The 24,137-nt window shown below is 39.8% G+C and overlaps 1 protein-coding gene across 1 annotated transcript; it reads right to left on the minus strand.

Moving 5' to 3' along the window:
* Positions 1-1,352: 1,352 nt before the first annotated feature.
* Positions 1,353-24,118, minus strand: RPA1 (replication protein A1). Its single transcript, XM_075771912.1, has 17 exons — positions 23,968-24,118; positions 23,590-23,637; positions 23,264-23,342; positions 22,618-22,726; positions 21,714-21,802; positions 16,967-17,053; positions 15,738-15,870; positions 14,711-14,813; positions 13,521-13,589; positions 13,184-13,376; positions 11,955-12,094; positions 10,161-10,309; positions 8,727-8,859; positions 7,494-7,670; positions 6,114-6,221; positions 2,733-2,819; positions 1,353-2,374 (listed from the first exon to the last, which is right to left on the minus strand). Exons 1-17 carry the CDS (start codon positions 23,998-24,000, stop codon positions 2,267-2,269), a joined length of 1,845 nt encoding a protein of 614 aa, XP_075628027.1. The 5' UTR covers positions 24,001-24,118; the 3' UTR covers positions 1,353-2,266.
* Positions 24,119-24,137: the final 19 nt, after the last annotated feature.

Here is a 24,137-nt window from a genome sequence, read left to right on the forward strand (position 1 = left end):
GCCTTACATAGCTTGATGTTTTTATCATATACTAGCTGATTAAAGCATGATTAAAACCCTCCAACTCTTCAGTCACTAATGAGCATCCACTTTATAGCAGAGAGGTGTTTTTTTTTATTAGTCCTCAAATAAATGACTTTTCACACAAACTGTTTGATTTTCTGTTCCCGTTCTCAAGGTCATTCAGTTGATCCTGTAAGATACTTTAATGCTCTTGAGTATTGATAACTTCCATTGCCAGTGCTCTGGCTGATGGCGTAGTAAACCCAGCGGTGGGGATTCACAGTGATTCCCTCTGGGAGAATGAGCTGCCCCAGCAGAGGCAGGTGTGCAACATCATCTCACAAAGCTGCAATGCCAGCAAATACATACTAACACAAATGTCCATAAAACCCCCCACTTCCTAGTGTATATGGACCTCGGAATTAGAAATAGCCTCAAAGAACATTTTGCATTATCGCTTGTTACCAGTACCCTCAAACTGGGAAGGGGGGGGGACGACAAGAACTAACTCTGGTTAGCAGAGTGTAAAGATAGATTATCACCACTAACCTACCATTTGTCAATCCAGAACCGTGCTGAGACTGTTATTTTCTAGTCAACGCTTTATAAGCAAGGTCAGAGGGAACAAATACTTCAATAAAAAATGCAAGACATCAGCAGAAGAACCCAGTCATGATCCTCAGAATCCGAAAAAGAAGAAGGGGTTATTTGTGCAATTAATGGGCCCAGAATAATGTCCTTCATGTCCATCAATGGAAGTGGCATTTACAGTTCTTAAACATAAAAGACTTAAGATGACAAACAGGAAATGATGGGAAATAAAGGGCACCAAATGAATACATGAAGAAACAGTGCTCTATGGAGCAAAATAAATAAATAAATTTCAGTTTTGCTACAAGAGACCCACTGCAGTATTGCCTGGATGCTTGGAACTGTGCAGCAAATGCCAAGCTGTGAGCTGCAGCCAGGGAACACATAATTAATGTGATTAGGAGCACACAGAGCTAGCATGCTCTGCTGACTGAAAAGCCCAGTAGCATAATTACTGTTTTCTGTACTAGCTCTATGTCTGAACAAATCTCAAAGCCTGGTTAGTTTTAGACTGCTGTGTAAACGTCAATAAAAATCCCAGAAGTGCCAGCTCATCAGCATTCTCAGGCACAGAAATGGTGAAAATATCACTGCATTTCCATGCCGTTAACATCAGGCAAAGAAGTCTCCATTCTTCGGTCTAACCTTAGAGTTTGTAATAAGGTAACATCTCCCCCAAGTGAATGCTTATTATGAAAGCTAATTAATTGCTTTCCAGTAATGAGAAGTCTTTGGTGTTCAAAGAAAGCAAAATTCACTACACAGGAATTAAACAGTATTTATTGAAACAAAGCTCCCCCCATTTAAAGACCTGTTTCTGATTAACATCATTACAAATAAAACCAAAGAAACTGAACATACAAACATACAAAGTATATATAGGCAGGAAATGTGTGCTAAAATCAGTCAAAACCCCATAGTATTAATTGAAGAGAAAACTAAAGCAATGCTTTGTAGTTGCCTAGATTTCCCTGGGGGAATGGAGAGTCAATGCTTATCTGCCTTCCTCAGAAGAGACAATTTTGATTAATATCAGGCCCATCTGACTCAGTCTATTAAACCCTGAAGGAAGGATATTCTTCAGATATAAGAGATATGTCTTTGATTAATAATTCTATCATATTGCCATTCCAAGCATTAACAACTGCATGGCACCTGTGGAAAGAGAAAGCCTTTGAATTCTATGGAAAGGAACTAACTTGCGCTAATAGACCTGTCCTCCTTCGTCCATATCTGAAACCTGTATGACTCTTCCTCCTACCCTCTGCTGAACAAGTCCAAGTGTCAAGGTTGCCACTACTTTCTTGCAAAGAAGACACAATAGTTATATAATTCAGCTTTATATATAGTAAGAAAGCAAAAAGTTACTTCAGACATTCTGAATAGTTTGTCTAAAGACCCTGGCAACCTGTCTACAGATTCCTCTTTAGAGCTCTCACAGCTTAATAGACCACAACAGCCTACAATATCGTGGCCATTAGAGTGCATTCTTACCTACCAGGGCATATCTTCAGAGAAACGCATTAAATCACTTAGCCCACTACACTGGACTACCATGCATGGTGTAATTAATGCCAAATTGTCACACACAGGGTGGGGAAAAAGTCAGCATAATATTATCTATTGAGTTTTTCCTGGAAGTTCTAGCTTCAATCAGTCAGCACCAGCCTCCTCACCCTAGCTGAGCATTTCTCCTGATGCTTGTGATCAGCCTCTTGCTGTATTCTCTGTAGTTCACAGGTTTGACATCCACTGCTGTAGCCTTAATACGAGATTCATCCTGTGCAACAGAAATACGGCATGTAAGAGAACGCTCATACTCCAGGCATTTGTTTCTAACCTCCTCCTGCCCCAGTAACTTACTGCTCTTGGTATTGGGGTTAACTGGGAGTACAAACTTCACTCCCAGAGCAGCTATATTGTTTTCATTTGAAACAAGCCAGGCTCGATGAACCTGAGGGAGCAGCGTTAATGACAGCGGATCCCTCCTTCAGCGCTCAGGACTGACAGTATTTGTGTGAGAAGTATCTTTGGAAACGCCTCCCCACAAACGTAAGAGGAGGAAGCCACCTCCTATGGAGACAAGTCAAACTACAAACGCCTCATGCCACATTATTTGCCTTTTGGGGGATACTTACATTGTAAGTCTCCAGTTTTACTCGGATCCTGAACTCGTACGTGTTGAAGTTTGCATTTTGGAACACTTCTTCAAACGCCTGCTCGTTCTGCGAGAAGGACAGAGACAGATATCAGCTGCAGACACTCCAGGCTTCGAGTAGTACCATGAACTTTCAGAAGAGCTCGTCTTTTGCTGATGTTGGCAAAATGGTGGAACTAACTAGATCACGTAGGCAGAGCTGAATCTTCCATCAAATTTTAGCTGCCAAAACTATAACTTAAAGTTTTTAAGGAAAAGCTTAGTTCAAGGTGAAAACTTTTTTGCTACCTAAACAAAATAACGTACAGTTGCACCAAATCTGCAACCAAGTGTACAGAAAGAAAATACTATAAATCTACAGGCAATTCTCTCATGCTGCTTAACTGGCTAATTCTGATGCTCTGCTATGACCACAAACACTGACAGAGTTAACTATTTCTGTATTAATTCTCTTATTAGGCATTCTGTTTCTCTGCTTATCCATCAAGGCTGTATGTATCCTTCACATCCTGACACAGACCTTTTTAAGAGGATGCTCTATAAAGAAGTGGATGCATGTTTTGAACATGCTTTTATAACCATTAGAAGACTGTCATATTTATAACATAAGCTGCTTCTAATTACCATATGAACACTAAACATAATCATCATTTATAACAGACAATTTGTCAAAACAGAAGGGAAAAAAGCAGATAAGTTGTGGAGACTGTGGAAAAAGTTTATTTTTGTAAAAATTAGTTGTAAAAACCTTTGCTGATGTTCCACAAAAATCCTGCAGCCCCACAGTGATACAAACAAGTAATTATAAATGCATTTATCTACCAGATGCACTTGACTTGATCAGTCACTCCAGCAGCAGAGCGAGCATCTGATCTGGAATTGAACCCACCTCAGTTTCACTCATATTCCAAGTGTTACATCTGCTGTTTTTAAATGTGCACAGCACTATTTTACACTACACAGTGATTCTCCTGAGGTTTAGAAAAGCACAACAAATGAAGGTGAACAGGAGTAGCTAGTTTCACAGACTGCAAAATTTAGGCATATCCTTCCTGAATATTAAAAGCCCCTTCTTCTGACCATCACATGGATTAGAGGATAAAAAAACCCAACTCGCTTAATAAAGCATTTGGCTTCTGTTTCCAGCTCTGCCACAAACTATGCTAACCATTAGTGAGTGGAAAATGCCATTAGCATACCAGCTACCCTACATTACCTCCTTTGGTAACAAGCACAGTGGAGAAGGAGATGAAAAACCATGCATCCATATCTATGCTTAGCGTGGTCACTGGCTCTACGTGGACTCAAAACATACTGCGAGCAGTAGAAAGACTTCCACCAACTTCAGAGGATACTGCATCAGGTCGTCAGAGGAAAAACCACTAAGAAAAGCTTACTGAAAATGCATCAAGTACCATTTATAAAGGCTCATAAAAGTGTCAAATCAAAAACAATTTCTCCTGGAACATAAAGCATTCCCGCTCAAGGGCTCATTCCATATTATGTTCCATTTTCTATCCTTGGCCATTTCCATTAGGCAGCTCTTCAAAAGACATTACATGTTTGCACTGTTACATAGGATGCACTGTCCCTCCTTCCCCACCCAGTTCTCTTCAGCATTAAAAGGGACTAAGAAATTTTGTTTGAACTCTAGCAGAGATTAAGCATGACTGAAGTAAGAAAATATTGACAAGTTAAGAAAGGAAATGCAAGAGTACAAGCACATCTAATTAGAATGCCCTAGCAATACATCTTCCTACAGAACCATAATATCACAAAAACTTAGCATCCCAGAAACACGAGCTTTGTGCCACTTACCTTAGACAGCCAAAGTGCAGGAAATTTTCAAAAACCATTCTTGTATGTAAATGACAGGAAAACTAATCCTGCTTTGCAGAAGCAGATGGGGTCTACAACAGTGCCTCAGGCCAGTCAGGACTACAGCCTCAACAATCCCTCCCATTTTCATTTCCCTCCCACAGCCAAGCAATGGGTTAACCAACAACTGGTATATCTACAGAGCCCTAGTATCGACCAGCCTTAGCCTGGGAGCACAGCAATGCTCGTATGCAACTCAAGAACTTATTATGCTTTATAGCTCATCATATTAAAAAAAACCCAAAACAAAACCACAGATTTTATGTAGTAGACAACCAAAAAATCAGGAAAAGATTATTTTGGTTGGAAGAAAGGAAAATGCAGCAGAGAAGCATATAGTGGCAAAGGGAAGAAAACACTGTCAGTGTTTAATGACTTACAACCTTAAAAACTGTTCTAATCTGTCAAAGAAAGATCATTTAAGCATCTCTACGAATGACCCATTTTACAAGTCACGGTTTTCATATGACCCACAAAGTTTCTGATGGTATTTGGTGGGGGAAAGAAAAAAGCCTTTAGAAGTGGGCTAACACACACTAGTTCAAAAAGCTTCCTGCCTACTTACAAATATATATACAAAGCATTCTGGAACTTTTTGGTTTTGTAAACAAATTTTTGGAACACATTAGGGCTAATTTGTTAGCATTCATTGCTAAACCAGGGTTTTTTCCCCAGATTCTTCCAACCTAGGTACAATGATAAAACAGCCTGTCCTTTCTATTGCAGTCAACACATGTTAAAGCTGTCAGCTCTCTAAAGGCTGTAGTACCATCGTCAAGTAATCAGCTGTCTCTTGAGGTCCAGGTGATAAGGACAGGCTGATCTCCAGCTTTTAACAGCCAAAAGAGCTCAGAGGTAGACAGACTGACTGTGGGAGCAAACTATGGGGGAAACCAGGCAAATCTCTGTTCTCCAGGCAGATGGCCCGTGGAAAATAATCCTGAGGAGAGTAAACACGTCCCTGCCAAGAACTTCAGATTGAGGAGAAGCAATGATTTGTGAACTTGTAAAAGATACTGAAGTCCAACATCTGGAGAACAATCTTGGGCTGCCAGGCCCCTGAGCTGGCCTATCACCCAGAGAACAGGCAAGATCAAATTCCTGCCAAATGAAGCAGAATATCCCTTTCTTTCATATGGCACTTTTGTATTTGTTTTAATAATGCTGTTCATTTCCACAGCAACTACATGAACATAACCCACTGCCTTTGCCACCTCTGCTGACTTAGGAGTGCTATATGTGCACTCACAGGGGTAAGATCATGCTCTCTGATGGATCAGCACTGGTGTTCCACACATACCTTACATCCTTCTCCAAGTTGCCTTCAAAGTCAACATTACAAGAATATTTCCTTACCAGGAGAATCAAAATAAAAAAAAAAAAAAAAAAAAATCAAGAAATGTGAGGGCAGCCCCACAAGATGTGTGAAACATAGTTCAGCTTCTAGACATTTAATAAAAAGACAATAAGCTAATTGACTGACCTTTTCCTTCAGTTCTCCCAGGAAAGCTGCATTTTGCCCAAGAATGAATTCTGCTGCCTCTTGGAAACAAGTCACCCACTGATACTCTAGACAGTCTGCAATGGTCACCTAAAAAAAACCCCAAAAGATTATTTCATCCAGTTGCCTATTCCTCAAGGAAGACAAAAGAAAAAATATTTCACGCCTATAGAGAGTTTTAGATTTCCAGTAACTATCGGAGCCCTGTGTACCGTAGGTACTTTCCATCACTGAGGGTGGAAGGCAGTGACTTACAACCTTTTTTTTTTTTAGCTCCATAGACTGTAACTTAATGCAAGTTAATATTGACAGTACATTGTGTCACAGGAAGAGGCCAACAAGATCACAGTGGTACACACTGGATGTTCAGCTCTGTTCTGCTGTCACTGATGAGCTGTGAGCAAGAACAGGTAGCCCAGAACAACCACCACCAAGGGGGACACCAGCGAGACTTCAAACTGCATTTACTTTGTAAGTACGTGTACTTGACCATAAACACACGTAATACTATGTTATGAGGAAACTATCAAAATGTTCAAGGACAAGACAGAGGAGTAAAAAGATCAAGTACTAGCCTCACATGCACTTCCCGGCTACTTTGACTGTTAGGAACGGGAAAGTAGGAGACACACTGTTCCAAAGGCCATGATTGTACCCTCAGGATCCCCTTTATATTTTACGAGAATGATTCTGCTATGTAAAGTAGTTCATGCGTTCCTAGAAGTTATCTGCTAGAAATTATTCAGAAGCAGTTTGTGTTTTAGTGAGACTGCAGGGATAGTTCCCTTCTCTCTGCATGCCCACCTGGCACAGCATTTCTAAGAAGCAGATACAACTCTAACTTATAATCTAAAGCAGAATAAGGTTCTATGCTTATGGTGTAAGCGGGCATCACAATAATAACCCTCAGACAACTTTCTGAAGCAGGCTCCATTAAAGCATGAGACAGAACAATACCTACCCAAAAAAAATGTACTAAATATAGGTAGCAGCTGTAAAAGTGCAATTACTGCTCTCCAGAAATGCCATTTTACTTCAGTTTATCTTCACTACTGAAGAGGCGTAGGCCATCTGTACTCTGCACTGCATAGTACACTTGGAAACCAGAATCAACTCAGCTAGCATCAACTTTTTGGCAAAGAGAAAAGCCTTTAATTGGAGCACTAGGAAAACAAACTGCTAATCAGCTCAATGAAACATCCCTCACTCAGGTACAGCATACAAGCAATTTAAATACCCTCTAATCCACAGGCATCACAGATAGACAAACAGAACTAACACCCTATTCTCTCAAAAGATTTCTGTTTGGACTGCACAAGGAAAACAGTGAGAAACACGCTCTCCTCTAATCCCTTTACTTACCAGAAGCATCATGCGGTACTTGAAGTTGGGGAATTCACGATCACACTTTTCACAACGATACAGTCCATTTTGTTGGTCTATCACTTTCTTATTGCAATCCTGAGAGGGACATGCCTGGTACATACAGTTCTCTTTGCGCAGATGTACGACTGTGCCCACACAACTAAAATAATCCGCCTAGGAGAGTGAGTGTGCAACATTAGCCTCAAAATACTCAATGTTTTCCAATTCTGAATTAACTACAAAGCAAGGCACCCATACTTGGATATTTAGGATTAGAAAGCTTAACAGCTATGGATTATTGGGAAACTGTAAATCAACCCCTCTGTTGCAATCATTTTCAGGCTTCCATTATGTTAAATAAAGCCCCTACAGCAAGATTATTTTGTGTTTCCATTGCAGGAAACTCCAATTGCTAGGTTTTCTTTAGATAAAGCATATTTGCTTCTCCATTGTGTCTGTTCAAATCTCCACTTTTTCACAGGATTAAGATTCTACACTTTCCTATGCTTCTTTTGGGAGCCAATACAAAACACAGAAAGCCTACTGTGTAGTATTACAGATAAGCATTTGATTAAACTATAGCCTACAGAACAAAATACCCACTCACCATACTAACATGATCATCCTAATGGTTTAGGACCACGGTCAAGTCTTTCAACAGATAAACAGAGGTTGCTTAAGAAGCATGTGAAAAAAAATCTCACAGAAAATACCTGAATTACAGGTAAAGTTTTTTTCCTTAGATAGAAGTTCTTGCAATCCCAAATGGCTAAGCACTTAAGTTTGGAAAAAAAAAATATTTAAAAATAAGTCAAGAAGCAGTATAAGCCTAGAGACATTACTGGACTGGAATGCCAGAGACCTAAGTTTTATTCCTAGCTTTTCTATTGACCAAGTATGCACCCTTGAAAACCACTTCCTCCTAATGCACCTGTTTCTCCTAGAACACTTTGTGCTATTTATATAAACATCTTTGGGGTGAACTAACCCCCCCATTTACACAAGGCTTAGAATTCTCTTGCAAACATAGTATCGTGTTGCAACATCAGCAACAAGCTTGAATTTATTTGAAAAAAAAAAATAAATATTATTTAATAGCATAAATTCTGAAAGAGTAAGCGCATACTGCTCAACAACTGGACTACTTCCATAAGCAGAATGCCTTCATAAAGTCTGGCTTTTTATTTTCTCCCCAGTACACAAAGCTTGTACTCAGTGGCCACATTTTACCTTATCTCCTTGTCCCAAGTTCTCAGATTTGGCTTCAAACAAGGTTTTCCAATTGGTGTTCGCCCCAGACGCTGGCCCACCTCTCACATCAGAGATCGAGGCACATTCCAGAAGCTGCCCCTCGGAATCAAACCTGGAACCACAAAGATGCCCTTCTATTTTTGGATAGCAGACCATACAGACTTATCAAAAGCTAACATTTAGTTTCATGTACCTAATACAGGAGGGATTTTTTTCTTTATCAATGATTGCAAAGGAAACAATTACAGTAATTTGTGTATATTGCAAACAAAAATAGCATTTCAGAATAAGTTAATAGTCCAACTTAATTAGCACAGTATTTTATAAACCCACAAAAGGAGGACAGCTTTGTTCTATATAACTGCAATTTGTTTGCCAGCTAGTGGTCAAACCACGTACTGCATGCTTCTTAAAGGCAGTCAGATAACAAGATTTAAGGGCATCAAGATATTTCCATAATTAAAATTAAATTACATGGTACCATTATCTTCACAGCAGCTTCGAAAGAAAAAGCAAATAGCACAGAACAGATTATGCTTCCTCTGTTAAAATAAGAAAGCACTGCTTTTCAGCAAAAGATTGTACTGCCACCCCATTCTAGTGGTTTTTGTGATTTGAGAAACACACCAAGACTCAAAAACTGAAAATTAAAGTGTGACAGCAATAGCTAACACCCACAATCAATTTTATTTTCAACAACCCTCTGAAGCATGGGAGAACCTCAGCTCAATGACAAATGGAGAATGCCATTATATTTTATCCATGTTTGGGTGATTTAACTGGAACCTGAAACCCCAGGATTCACAAATCTGATGCTGTCGGCACTTAACCCTATTCGTACATAGGCTGCATCTCACCATATTAGTAGTTACAGCAGAAAATTTAGTAACTACCTACAGTAAAAGCAACGAACCACCAAGAAATAATTTTGGTTTTCTGAGAACAATAAAAATGTTATTTTGCCATCTGAAAAATGTCTGATAAGGAATAGACACTGGAAGAAGTCAACACAGTTCCTCCAGTTCCTACTAACTGAGTGCATATCAGATTCCACACAACGGAAAAAGCCGGGGGGGGGGGGAATAAAAATTGTTCTCTCAGACAATGCCTCAGAAAGTGGAGCTGGTCAAGTCTGATTTCATGCTGCCTTCCAAGGCTTTGGGTCAGCATGCACTACTCCTATTTCAATTTTTCAAGGTCTGTCATGGAATTACAAGTTTTTGAATTGAACAACTTAAAAAGGACAGCCTTTCAGGCTCTAGTGCTTTCAAGAAAGAGAAGTTTCTATAACCCTGGAACCCATATTCTCTGCTACCTTTCTTCAGTACTATACAGACTGCTCAAGTACAGAGAAACAGAATAAAACAAAATCGCAGCAGGCTGGAATGAATCAACATAAACACACACTCATACCATCCTCGGAGCTTAAAAGCCTCTGGGCTATCAGGGTTGATGACAACTGTACTTGAGGACAGGACAGACAGGCTTCTACCACCGAAATCAGAGACTCGGGCTCCTTTGATGGCTATCACAGGTTGTCTAGAACCATCAAACTGTTCAGCCTGCACGTGTGAAAAAAACCAGAAAACATTACTAGCAAGCTATAGTAAAGGTACTGAACTTGCGGTTATAATTCACAGATCATCACAAGAGACCAAATCTGAATCAAACTATCTTATTGTATTTAGAAGTTAATGTTTTAAATGATATCACTAGGAGTTTAAGGATTACAGCTTTAATTTTTAGCTGCCCTTTCTAACACCCCATTTCCTGGGAAACCAGAGAATCTCTAAGTCACACCACTGGTTTGGAAAACAAAGGATTAGTTCCTTCCATTAGGAATTTTACACAAGGATTTTTAGAAAGGGAGATGGGTTATGAGAATGCAGGTTTCTCTAAATAGGAGAAATTATTTGGTCAGATTAGACTCTTCAGGAGATGAAACAACTCACTTGGCTTGATTGAGCCAATCATGTCTATTCTACTACAACTTAAAAAGTAGAAGTGTAGGTACGCTGACCAAACATTTTTTCTCGAGACTCCATTTTCTGTTTTTAATCTCATAAAGCTGCTTTAATGCTGTTCAATTGCCATCAGTTTGTTATCTGAGTAAAGTCTGACACTAACAGAACCTCTTGGCATGAGAGAGGTTTTGAAAGGTATAGATTTTCTGGACCCCACACCACTTAGCAAACAAGGGGAGGATCATGTGCTTAAAGACTACAAACAAGCTGGAGTTAGCAGTAGCATTCCCTATATCTATGAGATGCAAAAAGAACACAAACCATATCCCAGCAGTTAGGGCAATAACTTATAAAGGAGATAGAGATTCTAACCCTAACTGCAAGCCGTAAGTCACTTACCCTCAATGCTTGTTCTTGTCTCTATTCTACAAGCAAGCAAACAGATTTAACTTTGAAAAATGCAGAGTCTGATCTCTGTTGGAAGAGTTATGCCAGGAGCCGATTACCAGTAACCTCTCCTATAACCACTTGGTTCAACCTCAAAACTTTGTGATATCCAACTTCAGTTTACTTCATTTATATCAACAGATGGTTAATGGTGTTCAGCTACCTACAATATCAGTGCACTTGATCATTTAGCCATAAAGCATCACTGTCAAGCTGGCAGGATCACTCCCATTTTATAGAGTGGAGCATAAATCCCTAAGTATCTACAACACCGGTGGAAAACAAAGTAGCCTGTTAAAAGGATAAATAAGCACTTCAGTGCAACTACTCAAATTTTCAACTCCAAGGCTCTGATGCTTTAAACTGCTAGTCTGAGATACAGTCTCTCAACCCCCCATTTAAGCAGCATTTTATGCAGGGTAACACATATCCCACCCTACGAATAAAATTCATCTCAAATGAGACAGCCGTAGCCACCGGGCTGTTCCATAATCAAACTGCAACTCATATCCTTTCCTAAACCAGAAGCCTGTTATCTTTAGTCTTTGGGCTTGAGACATAATGTCTGCAGTTGTTCAGAACATATTAGTCAGATCATGTCAGCGGTTTGTCAGAGAAAGGTTAAGAACATCACACCTGAATGAAACCAGACAGTCTTTCACCTTCCCTCTGCCCCTGATCCTTAAACACCCAGGACTGTCTCGGTGCTATGCCCATCTTGGATGACAACAGCACACTCATTTCCTCACGCTACACAAAGGAACCTTTGCTTAAGAACAGGTAAGAGAGCACATACCTCATTTCCCCATAGCGTAGCTGTCACCAGTTTCCCTGATGTATCCATCAGATGCACATTCCTCTTTGATACCTCCCTATTGTTAGCTTTCACTGTAATTTTAGTGACATCTTCATAGCTCTTACAAATTCCAATTACATCTGAAAAAGTTACAATTTAGAGTTACTCAAGGGTCACAATTGGGGAATACAAGATCACAAGAGAAGAATTCAATCCTAGTGTCAGATTTTTACCTTGCATCCTGGCTCCCTATTCAAATCAAATCTGATATGGAAATTAAGTGTATTATGGTAGGAATGCTCCACTACAGAACTCTTCAGTGCTTTAATTTTGTTGACGAATTCATTAAGATATTCATGAATGCAAGCCTCACCACATTAGCGAGATCAAGGCATTGTACTATCTTCTCCCATCACATTCTGTCAAAGGACTTTAGCCCTGATCCTGTAACACACACTCTTGCTGTTTAAGCACAAGTCTCTCAGGCAAGGGGTTTCAAAGCGACTGTAACACAAAGAAGCAGCTGGCTAGTGCCTTCACTGTAGCCCCACGACCGTAAGCTGCAACTTAAACAAGCCTGCATGTTTGGGTAGTAAGAGCTAACGCAATCCCCTCTGCACTCCCTAAAAATACACCATTTTTAATATTACAAATCTACCTTTAAAATTCATAGCTGAATGCCTCTGAATCACAAGCATCTTGTGCCTGTGAAACCTGAGAACCCTCGCCCCCACCCAAGCCTCTGATTTTTCCGGAGTACTCTGCCCAACAAATTACAGAAAAACAAACCTTCAATAACTTCACAAAGCAAGCCAAAACAGTCATGCAACTTGGACTTGAATGCAATGAATTGTGCCAAAATCACTACAGAGATAATTGGATAGTGAAAGAAAGCAAGACCACGGAAGGTATGACATGCACACGTGCTGAGCAAGGACATTTTTCTTTCAGCCCTTTTCTATGGAAAACAATGATCATAGTACAATAAACAAGTATCATTTACTGTTGTTAGTTTGAAGCAAAATCGTTATATATTGTTAGCAGATACAGCAAATACATCTTAACAGGAAAACTGTCCAAGGCATTTTTAATGGAAACCATCACCGGATAACTTCATTTAAGAGATCAAAACACTCGAAGCATCGTATGCCTACTACCTCCCCAGTATTCAGGGCACAAAAGTAAAACTTCAAAGCTTTAGAGCATGCCATTTTGCTATTTACACTGACCAACAATTGAGTCTTTGGGTGTGTTCTCCAAGTCAGAGATGGATACAAACTCAAACTGAACAGATGGAAGATGCTGGGCATCATCACAGGGCACAACTGAAGTCTCATTAGTGAATGTAATCTCATAGTCATTCTTAACAGCTGTATATTGCTTGTTAGCAGTCTTCAAATTGCCTTTGGTAAAATAATATACCTACAGGAGAAAGCAATGAAACAGAGGATATTATCAGAAGTCAGACAGAGAAAATAGATTGTGTTCACCTTTAAAAATCCTTGCTACGCTGAAGTTCCTCTTTTCTAGCTCATGTCAGCCTGTGAAAGCACAATGCTACCATACCTTGTTCAATTCAATGAGTGGAAAGAACTTGTCTGCTTGATCATTGAATGCAGTAGCTCTAATCTCACCCTGCAGGAAAACAGGAGAGCTGGTCAGAACTGAAATTTGGCATTAAAAAAAAAAAATTTAAAAACTTGCAATGTTAAGTGACATCAGGTCTATAGACACAGCGCGGTCTGCCAGGCTAGCTCCAGGCACGTGAGAAACAAACAACATTCTCCTCACGTTTGTAGTTATAGCTTAACCACCATATTCTACACCTGACCATCAAATTTCATATTCAAGTCTCATTAGTATATCTAGAGCTTCAGAATGAAATGCATAAGAACTACATATATCTCATATACACCTCTGAAAAGGTACTTGTAAAACTGGCATTAATTGCCATTACATAAAAAAAAAAATCAAATAGATCATGCACCTTCACAAGTTAGCACACAATGTACTGTGTATCTCCCACTCACACATGATGTCATGTCTAAGCAAGAATTAGTAACAATTATAAACTCACTAGATATAAATATTGGGGTTTTTTTTAAAAATTTGAATACAGACAGTATGCAGAGAAAACAAATGGCTGATGACAACATGTTACATTATTAACCTCACATTTTATAGTAAACATAATCTACCAGAATCTTGTTTGTTTTCACGACAGAAGGCTGTAATTTGATAAGAGGCTTCACAAACTGCAAGTTTAGTTAGATTTACCAGATACCATTCCCCAAACAAACCACAGATGAAATTTCCTAGTATTACAATAATTTGTACTCTTGATTTCCTCATGAAAACGAAACCTTGTAACTTGGAGGAAATGCTCCTCTCACTCCTTGGTTTGTACCGTGTATCTGAGAAAGGATGAGACCTCATTCTCAATCTACAGGAAACCACCACAAAACTCAGTATTAGGTTGTCAGTTTCTATAAACAACTATACTTTGAAGCTGCAAAAATTTAGTCACACACTATAGACTTCGATGAAAAATAATCAGTAATGCCATACATTGAAGACTTCATTCTGGATAAAAACCGGGTCGTTGATGCTCAACTTAATGAATACAGGAATACAAGCTTCAGTTGTAATAAAAAAAACCATTTCCTATAATACACTTTATTTCCTCTATTCTGTCTTTATGAAGGGTTGATCAGCATCTGGCATACATTAACTTTTTCTCAACATATGACACTTACGCTTTCATCAACCAGCTCTATAGAAAAGAGCTTTCCTTCACCACGGGAGTTGCTCCACGTGCGGATCTGACCTTTTTGGGTAACACGAGCACAAATGGTCCACCTGAAATTGTGCAAGAAATCACTGTTCTGTGTCTTTTTTTTTTTTTTTTTTTTAAAGAGATTGAATTGACAAACCTTTGGAACTGGAATGTCACTATTTAAAAGCCAGAATCTTTCCACTGCACCTCAGCAACTCTAGCTGCTTTTCTGCTGCTTTCTATTTTAATGGCCTAGACCATTAAAGGCAGCAAGTTGTAGAGAAAGCAGCAACAAAGCCAGCCATAAAGCATCTAGTATGATAATAGTAGCGAACAATCCTTCTGCATAGAAGCAGGCCTCAAATCTTTTACTCTTCTAGGGTACATTTCTCATACAGCAGGTTTGCCTGTTCTGAAAAGCCATGCTAGAACTCAAGAGCTCAATTATAGGATTCGCATTTAACTTGGGTTTGCATAACTTAAAAATGTCATTCACGAAATAATTACATCCTCATGCTTTTCAACAGTAGCCGAAGCAAATAGCTTACTGAGCTGTTTTGTCATTACGTTACCAAAAAGAAGGTTGCTTTAGGAAAAAAGAGAAGGCAATTGATTTTCAACTAAAATATTAAAACCCCATGTAGCTCAGCAGGGTAACTTCACCAAGACAATGCTAAGGCAAAGCTCAGATTGTAGGAGTGTTGATGAAATTAAAAAAAACAAAAAACAAAAAACCAAAACCCAACCCACAAAAAACCCCAACCAAACAAAACCCCAAACAATAAACAAAAAACAAACCAAAACACGTACAGCTGTTTCTATGGAGGGTTTTTTTGTTTGCTTCTCCGGGTGGTTTTGTTGTTATTGCTGGTTTGAAGTTAACCAATAAAGTCAAAAGAACTCAAAGAATGATTTGACAGAGATTCATACATGAGAAAGCAAAAAGAAGCTATTGTTCCTTCATACCTGTGACATTGAGTAATACCTGGCAAAACACAACAACTCACTTAGATTGGTAGGGGTTCAAGCTGGCAATCGGCACTACTTTGGCCTGAGACCCCCCTGGTGTCTTCACTGAGCTGGGAGCGCTTGCTTTACCAAACTGGTTTGAGGGAGCATGGTACTTCGGAGCAGCAGGACCTTTCAAAAACCACAACAAAGCATAAAGAATTTCAGCCTTGCAGACAAAAGCCAGGTTAAAGCCAACTCGTGGTGCAAGGTCAGGCAGAACTTTCCCACCATGCTATAGGGAGCTGCATAAAAGGCAAAGTTATACTTAACACTATGTGGGGCATGACAGCGGCTGAAAGTTTGTTGAATTGCTTCTGCTCTTGGTCAGAAGTATTTTCTAGGCTGCAAAGTGATGCAAAAGAGACACTCTCAGACCTTTACAGCACTTACACTGGAAGTGGAGATGTGTCCAGAGTCAATCACTTAAACACGGTCTAAGTGGGAAACATCTAGTTAGGAGTATAATCCTTAAAATATGGCACACCCCGACACAAAGCAATACTGCTAATTCTGAACTGAATCTTGTCAATGTATGAGCACAGAACTCATCTTTAAGTACAGAAGGAAAGAGATTGTTTAGTGCTGCAGTAAACAAGTGTCAAAAATTTTACTATTTCAAAATACTTCTTAAACACAGGGGTAAAGAATGCAGACAGGGTAAAGCATTAACAAGACCTAGCTTCAAAAAACGTCTACAAGCTGACATTTAAATTGACTGCCTTTTTCAGTATCTCACTATTTAAAGTCTTGATCAAAAATACCTGTATTTATAGATGTCTTATCAAATAATTTCAGTCCTGTACCACCTAAACTGTTTGGCCTCAGTATCTCAGCATCAATAACACACCTGTTGGCCAGCTCCAAACTGTAGCCTACTCAGGTGTCACAGAGCACTGTTTCAAGAATGCAAAATTGCACCAGACCAGATGTTCAGTTTACACTGCTTCATAAAAGTTATTTCCTTTCCCCCCCCCCCGCCCTGACCCTTGGGAAAGAGGAGGGAAGGTGACAGATTTTTTTTTCCCCCTTTTAAAAAATTTATTATTAGATCCAAGTGTACAGTAGCCAGTAGCCTATTCAGAGAATTCCCCTTGTCAAGCTATGGGTTAGACTTTAATGAAGTGTTTCTTGTGCAACACCGTTATAGAAAGGATCTTTTTTAAATTTAAGCTGTAGTTTTGCACTGCACAAATGGAAACCAATTCCTGCCCAGGATTACTCTTACCTGCTACTGACAAATTGCCATTTTGTTGCTGTGGTTTGCTGGGTGGTGGGTTTGCTGCTGGAGGCAAAGAACGTTGCTGCCCTTGCCCTGGTAATCAAATAGAAAGAGATCATACAGTACAAGAGGGAGCACAGTAATTAAAACTTTCCTTTGTAGGAAATAAGGCTTGCATGAAAAAAATAACAATTTAAAACACAGAGAACACATGCTAAAATTCAAGTGTTGTAAGACACAGCAGTAGCAAGCTATCTGTTGAACAATATTACCATGGAGGAATTTCAGTCACATCTCTTTCCGCAAGCAACTGCTTTCTACTTCGAAAGAATTCAGGGTTGACAGTTATTTAAAAGGACAGCACTGAAGTTATCTTGACAACTTCTCGGTTTTTTACAGGCTTCTATTGCTCTGACAGGTAGTTTCTGCTACTACATAACAGCTAAGATAAAAACTGTAGGAGAATTCCCTCTTAAACCTCAGAAAGGGCCCAAAAACCCACTGAGTAAAGTCAAACCTGAAGTTAATGCAAGACAAAGAAAACACTTGCTGTATTTTATTTCCAAAATATGAAAATGTTTAATGTGGGGGTGATGGAGTCATCATTTCAGCATTTACCAGGGTCCCTCTTGGGACACAGCAGTATATTGCATAGGGAGCAAAGTGATGCCATAGTAAATACATATCATGCATTTTTTTAGTTTCCAGGACTTTTACTTGCCTTATATTGATGATAAATTACAAGAGAAAGAACAGAGTGGCATATCTAGAAAAATAGTATATTAGGAGACTAATCTACCATTCAAAAATTTGAATTCCTTTACAGAATAATTGTCCTATCATATTTTGCCTCCAGATGAAAAAATATCCAACATTTTCATCTTTTTGGATGTGACTAACTCTTAAGCCATCGATTTGCAGAATTCCCAAGCCTGAGCAGACAAAGCCCCGCTGATTTGGGGTGCAAGGAGTAATATAGTCAGAGAAAGTAGAAAAGAAGGTCAGACCTAGCCCATAAACATCACAAGGAACAACAGCAGAGAATCCCAGAACAGAATGGCAAGGAAGGACGGCACAGAAGTAAAAGGAGCAGAAGCAACACGAGGAGACCCTGATGTAGTGTTGGCTGATGTTGTGTGGTCTACAGAGGTAACCCTCAGGTTATTTTCAATCCAAAACAAGGTCCTTGCACAAAACCAATCTGCTCCTCTAACTTGCCGCAGTAGAGTCACATCGGGGAAACTGGTGACAGCAGTCTCCCTGGCAACAGAGTGACGTCAAACAGCAATGTGTATTTACTGCAGAATCCGCTAGATGGAGAAGCCAGATTTCACCCTCAGCTGCCTCAGGTACTCGGAGGACCCAGTCAGGGTCAGCGCTCAACACGCCAAATTCATTTTGTGTTAAGAGGAAAAGAAGGAAAAAACCTCAACAAAACACATTAAAAACAAATATGCCTGGACAGGGAAAGAATATTCAAGAACAGGAATGTGCATATGAAACAGCAAGAGACTTCCTTGCTACTTTTGTTCCCAATGTTTTTCCCCCCCCTAGGATTTTTTAATTAAAAAACCCCACCAAAAACCAAAAAGACCACCACACACATTAGAGTATTTGTGTACACGTACATTAGAACACTTGAGTATTAGGAAACACAAAATCATGGTTTAATGGCTGCCTAGCCAGAGCCTTGTGTTTCTCCATAGATTAAGAATACATTAAACACATCTGTGCATGTGTTCAAATACAGAAGTATCTTTCCAATCTTCTTACTTGGAGTCCAGGGACTCCTCAACCATGATTTTTGGTGGCTGGTGGCCTACAGATCACTTAGGGTGCTCAGAAAACTGACTCCTCTGCCTGGTTTTCACTGTTAGTTTTTATTAGCAGAAGCTGAAAAACCACTTTAAATACCTGACTGCATTTCTGCTATATATACACACCAGGTTAGTGAAACCCAAGACCTTTGGCCAAAGCTAGCCACACAACCTACTCTAATGTAATAGCTGCATAACTGCAGTCCTCTGCTTCCAATAATTTGTTACCAACAGATCCTGCTACAGCACCATGGTGACAGAAGACCTGTCCCAGAACTGAGAGGCAGCATGGGGGGAGGAAGAGGAGGACTGAAAATGCACTATAAAAAAACCACACACAAAAAGGCGATGGTGGGAAGGGCAGGAAGAAAGAGTTCAAGTGAATGTATAAGTATACAAACATTTCAACACTGACAGATTAATGACAGAAGTTAAACAGAAGTGGCAAGTAATTGTTACAGTAAGAAGAAAGTCCAGCATCAGAGTAATTTGAATGAGATTAATGACAGTAATAACATTACCATCTAGTTTTCTACCAAGAACTAAACTGCTCAATCTTAATTTTCAATACTATTATGAAATGCTGCCTGAAAAGTTTTTATGATAGGTATTAAGAAGATTGTGTCTACAGCTTCCTTGTTAGGCAGATTAACCTCCTACTGCTCAAGTGTAAAGTGGCCAAAAGCCAGCTTCTCACTCTCTGGGTCCTACTGTGGTATTACAGCCTAGGAAAGAATATTCCTTAATCCTAGGTCTAGCAATCTGAGACCTGTATTTCAAGTAAGAGCAAAACTATGACTAAACATTCTTTTTAAGATACCTGAACTTTTTTCCATAAAAACTGCAAAGTGCTCTTAGATACTCATTCTGCATTAGCTGAAAGTTCCTCAAAAAAAAAAAAAATTCTCAATATATACAAGAACTTAAAGAATCTGCAACTTGAAATACGCCTCTACCATTTTCTCAAGGCCTTCATGACAAATCAGGCAGTCCTGCAGAGCAGAAAGGCTGGATTAGCACGCCTAATCTAAACTATTACCGTCTTCTGAAACTGAAACCTTGTTTAATATCAAATAAAAGGGCATGAAGTCTGCACAATAACGTCAATATTAAAATGAAATACATATCACATCAAATTCGACATCTCTTAACCATCTAGTGCAAGATCACACTTACTATGATCATAAACCTGTAACGCCTCCAAAAGCATTTAGACTTCATTCTTCATTGCTGAGTACTTTTGTAAGCCCAAATAAAAACTACAACTTTGATCAAAGTCATGGTAATTTTACCAAAATTTATACTCTTAAAGGTATATTTTCAGCTCAGTTCTGTAAGATATCACACTCCCAGTCGTTTCTAAGCAACAATATAACTGAAAAACACCATAGTTCACAAGCTCTTGTATCACACAAGCAAGGAAAATGGGAGAAAGACACAAAACAGTCTGCTCAGTAGCTATTCTGAAAATCTTGGTCTCTACAGCAACTGTGGGATTAAACCATAAAATCTGAGATGTCAACACATTTTTTAAACAGCAATTAGCTAAGTAACTATCAAAGGAACAAAAGATTCTTTAGGCTCATTTAACAAACGCCCCTCTAATTCCCTAGGAAAAAGAAAAGTTAATGAAGAAAGATGTCTTTGTAACAAAGTCTAATTTCTACTTCGATTAGTAAAGTAGATATCTAACCAGAATGGCAGTGTACCTACCACCGCCATTTGTCCAAAATATCCTACCGAAAATTGTTGCCACTAATGTGTGGTCCCTTAGTAATAAAAACATAGTAATTCACTTCCACCAGGAAAAAAAATAATTCTTCAAGAAGAACTATTTGCTATTAAATTTCAGCCATTATCTGTATATACGTGAATGACAGAGCTGTTCAAATATTTTCTTTAAGTGGTTATGATCCTCTCTTTTTTAGAGATCAGAACTGGAAGAACAGAACATACTTTCGAACATATCTCGGGGGGGGGGGGGGGGGGGGGAATATATGAATTCAAAAAATGTTTCCCTGAGAACTGTAAGCTCAGTGCATGAAAATGAAGAACACAGTTACTTATGCAAATTAATAAAAACAAAAGATTCATGGCAGGTCAGATTAAGGTCCAGCCAGTGCATCACTGTTTTTCAGATGGCAGGGTAGGAATGGGTGCTGAGGAAAGTCTGAATGCTGGCCATGTTTTCATATCAGTCTCTCATCTACATACTTTAGGCAATCTAAGTTTTAGTGCTTCCTGAACCTAACATTCATGCAGAGGATGTATTGTTATGTTTAACAGCCTTTAATGGATTTTTCTTTCACATCTAATTGCTTTTTGAACCTGTGCCAATTTTTAGCACCCACCTCAACAAGTTCCATAATTTAACTATGCACTGTTTGGGGGTGCGGTACAGCCTTTGTTTTAAAACCACTACCTGACAATATGAGAACTAAAGAGCATCAAATGAATGTAGAAAAGAAAGAGAGATTCATCATTCTTTATTCATCTCCTCCATGTCATCTTATAGTTTCATAGATCATTATTACATCTTCCTCCTGCTGTTTTCTTTCCAGACAGAAGAAATACTAATCTATTTGGTTACTCATTATGAGGAGACATAGAATAGCTTCTGCATACTTACTGGAACTCTAGGTAGAGACCAGTAACACATAATAAAAACCTGTCAATGTTATCATAAGGTATAGATACTTCCCAATGCCATGTAGAGACTGAAACTTCAGCCACAGTGTAGAGTTTTTTAAAAATATGAAAAAAAGCAATTTTGTACTGCACAAACAGAAAGGATTTTCAAGATCCAGACATCACTGTTCCAGGCATGAGAAAGCTGAACACGTCTGCTTCTTTTTAAGTGAAAGAAACAGACAGTTGTAAGGCTATCAGAACAGACAATCTGTTCAGAAAGGTATTTGTTTACAGAGGACACTCACCTTCATTGTACGGCACCGGATTGCCAATATTCCCACCAACCTTATCAGCAGTTTTCAGAACATTTAAATCCATCAGTATAACCACTCTCCTACAAACAGAATAGACAGCAATAAAGACTTTCACTCCCTCTGCAAGTCTACCAGACTCTGAATATCCTTTGTGGTAGAACCATTAGGGGCTGATTCTGTGGATGAGGGATCTGGAAGACAAAAGCTCTCCACTGTCAACTTAACCCTCTCATGAGGTACAAGTAGGCTTGAAACAGTATCACATTTCATCAAGGACAGCTGATGGCAGGCTGAATGGCCACACAAAAATGGCTTGAAACAACATAGTGTTATAAAAGTATCAAAACCATGCGAGATTTTACAAGAGAGAATATATTACCTGCCTCAAAAGAAGTTATATTCCCTCCACAAATACACTGAATAAAAAGACACAGAACCTCAGTTCATAGTCTCCTAGACACATATGTAGTTTTTATATATTCACTCAGATCCCTTCTCGTTCTGCAGTATCCTATCTCCCTTCCCATAAATGTTCATAAAAGGAAGACCAGATTCCACAACACCTAAGTAACAAGAAATCTTCACTGTTTCTTTTCCACAGCTGATAATCAAAGTGAATTTTAATGAAACTTTGTAGAACTTGGAGTATTCCAGCAGGAGACTTTAAATTACTAAATCACTGTAGTAGACAGATCTTAACCCACTGCAGTCACATTCTGTAATTTTTTTTATTTCTGCTATAGCTTTGTGCTGTGTATTTTCCCTCCTGCACCCTAAAGACTATTTTCAGATAATTCCAATCAAAAGCCTTTGGCTTCTGCTTAGTCACAAAGAACAGACCACTCACTAGTGCAGCTGCCTTTCTATAGAATCGTACTTAAAGAAACATATATACCTTCCATCTTTCAGACTGTTGACAATGAATCTGTTAACCTGGCAAATACATTGGGCTGATAAGCGTTCCTCTTCCACCAGAGAGTTCAGCTGCGTTGCCAACATGAAAGCTGCAGAAACAGAAGAAAAAACATGGACAGAATTAACACATGCCTCCTTAAAAGGGGTTGCTGTGGCTCACCTCAACTTTTCCAGCCACTCTAGTGTTGCATTAGAACTACAACTTGCTCAGTTGGCTAACAGACAGAAAACAATCTAACAGCTAACAAGTCACCAAAACTGAGCATAAACTGTACTGTATTTACTCTCCAAACTTCAGAGTGCAACAATGACTAGAATGATCACGTCAAAGAACTCAGACAAAGATTAAGGTAAATTACTTTAAAATCACTGTTCCAAAAACATATATGGGTTTCTATGTCTTCATTACCCCCTGTAGTGAGTTAATTGCTTAAAGTTCACAAAGAAAGTTCCAGAAGAAAAGGATGTTGTCCATATGTTAAAGTGCAGTTGCACAATTCAGAGCCTGTGGTCCCCATGTACGTCACATTCTCCTTCAATACTCATTTCATCACTATGTACCTAGACCGGAAATTTTTTAGCACCTCCACACTTATAAACATCTCGCTGCAGCTCATCATACTTACAGGAGAGCGTGTTAACTCCGTCACTCATCAACACTCGGTAACGTGGTGGCCCATTTCCTGTAGCAATAGCCCGTGTATTCTGGGGGAAACAACAGAGCATTAGTTCTCATTTGTTCAGAAACTCTTCAAAAACATAAAGTGACATCATTAGCAAATGACCTATTTATTGAGATGGGGGTTTTTTTGAGTACAGCATAGCCCAAGTCACATAATTAAGAGTACATCAGCCTTGCTTGGCTGCTCTGCAAAGGAAGCCTGGCTGCACTCAAAAGCCTGCACGGAAGCGCACACCGTCAGACTGGCACAGGAGGTAACAGAGTACTCACGATGACTTGCAGCACAGGCTTGGAGACATCCTCCCCCTGCATTATGGCCTGGAAAAGAGAAAAGGAGACCCTCAGAAAGATGCCACCAGGAATGCTTTGAGATCCACAGCTGAAGAGGAATTGCCGTGGAACAGCCAGAGACACGGGAACGGCCGTCACTGCTGGACCCGCCCAGGGCCCTCCCTGCCTCCCGGGACCGGGCCCAGCTCCAGGCCCGGTCTGTCCCCTCAGGGAGGGGGAAGAGATTTAGCGCCCAGCCCCCCTCTCACGGGCCCAGGCCCGGCCCAGGCTTCACACCACACACACCCCCTCCCGCCCAGGACGGGCCCAGCCCCCCCCATCCCGCGGTACACGGGGCCACCGGCGCGGGCCTCTCACCGCGATGGCACCCTCGCTCAGCCGCACGCTCATGGTGCTGCGTGTCCCGCCGCGCTCTGCTGCTGCCGCCAAATCCTCCCGCCGCCTAGAGCCGTGCCCCCTCCTTCCGGCGCGCCCTTACGTTAGCACCGTGCGTGGCCTCGCCGGCGGTAGTGCTGCGCTCCTATTGG

Source organism: Balearica regulorum, chromosome 19 (genome assembly GCF_011004875.1).
Source record: "Balearica regulorum gibbericeps isolate bBalReg1 chromosome 19, bBalReg1.pri, whole genome shotgun sequence".
In the NCBI taxonomy this organism is placed as follows: domain Eukaryota; kingdom Metazoa; phylum Chordata; class Aves; order Gruiformes; family Gruidae; genus Balearica; species Balearica regulorum.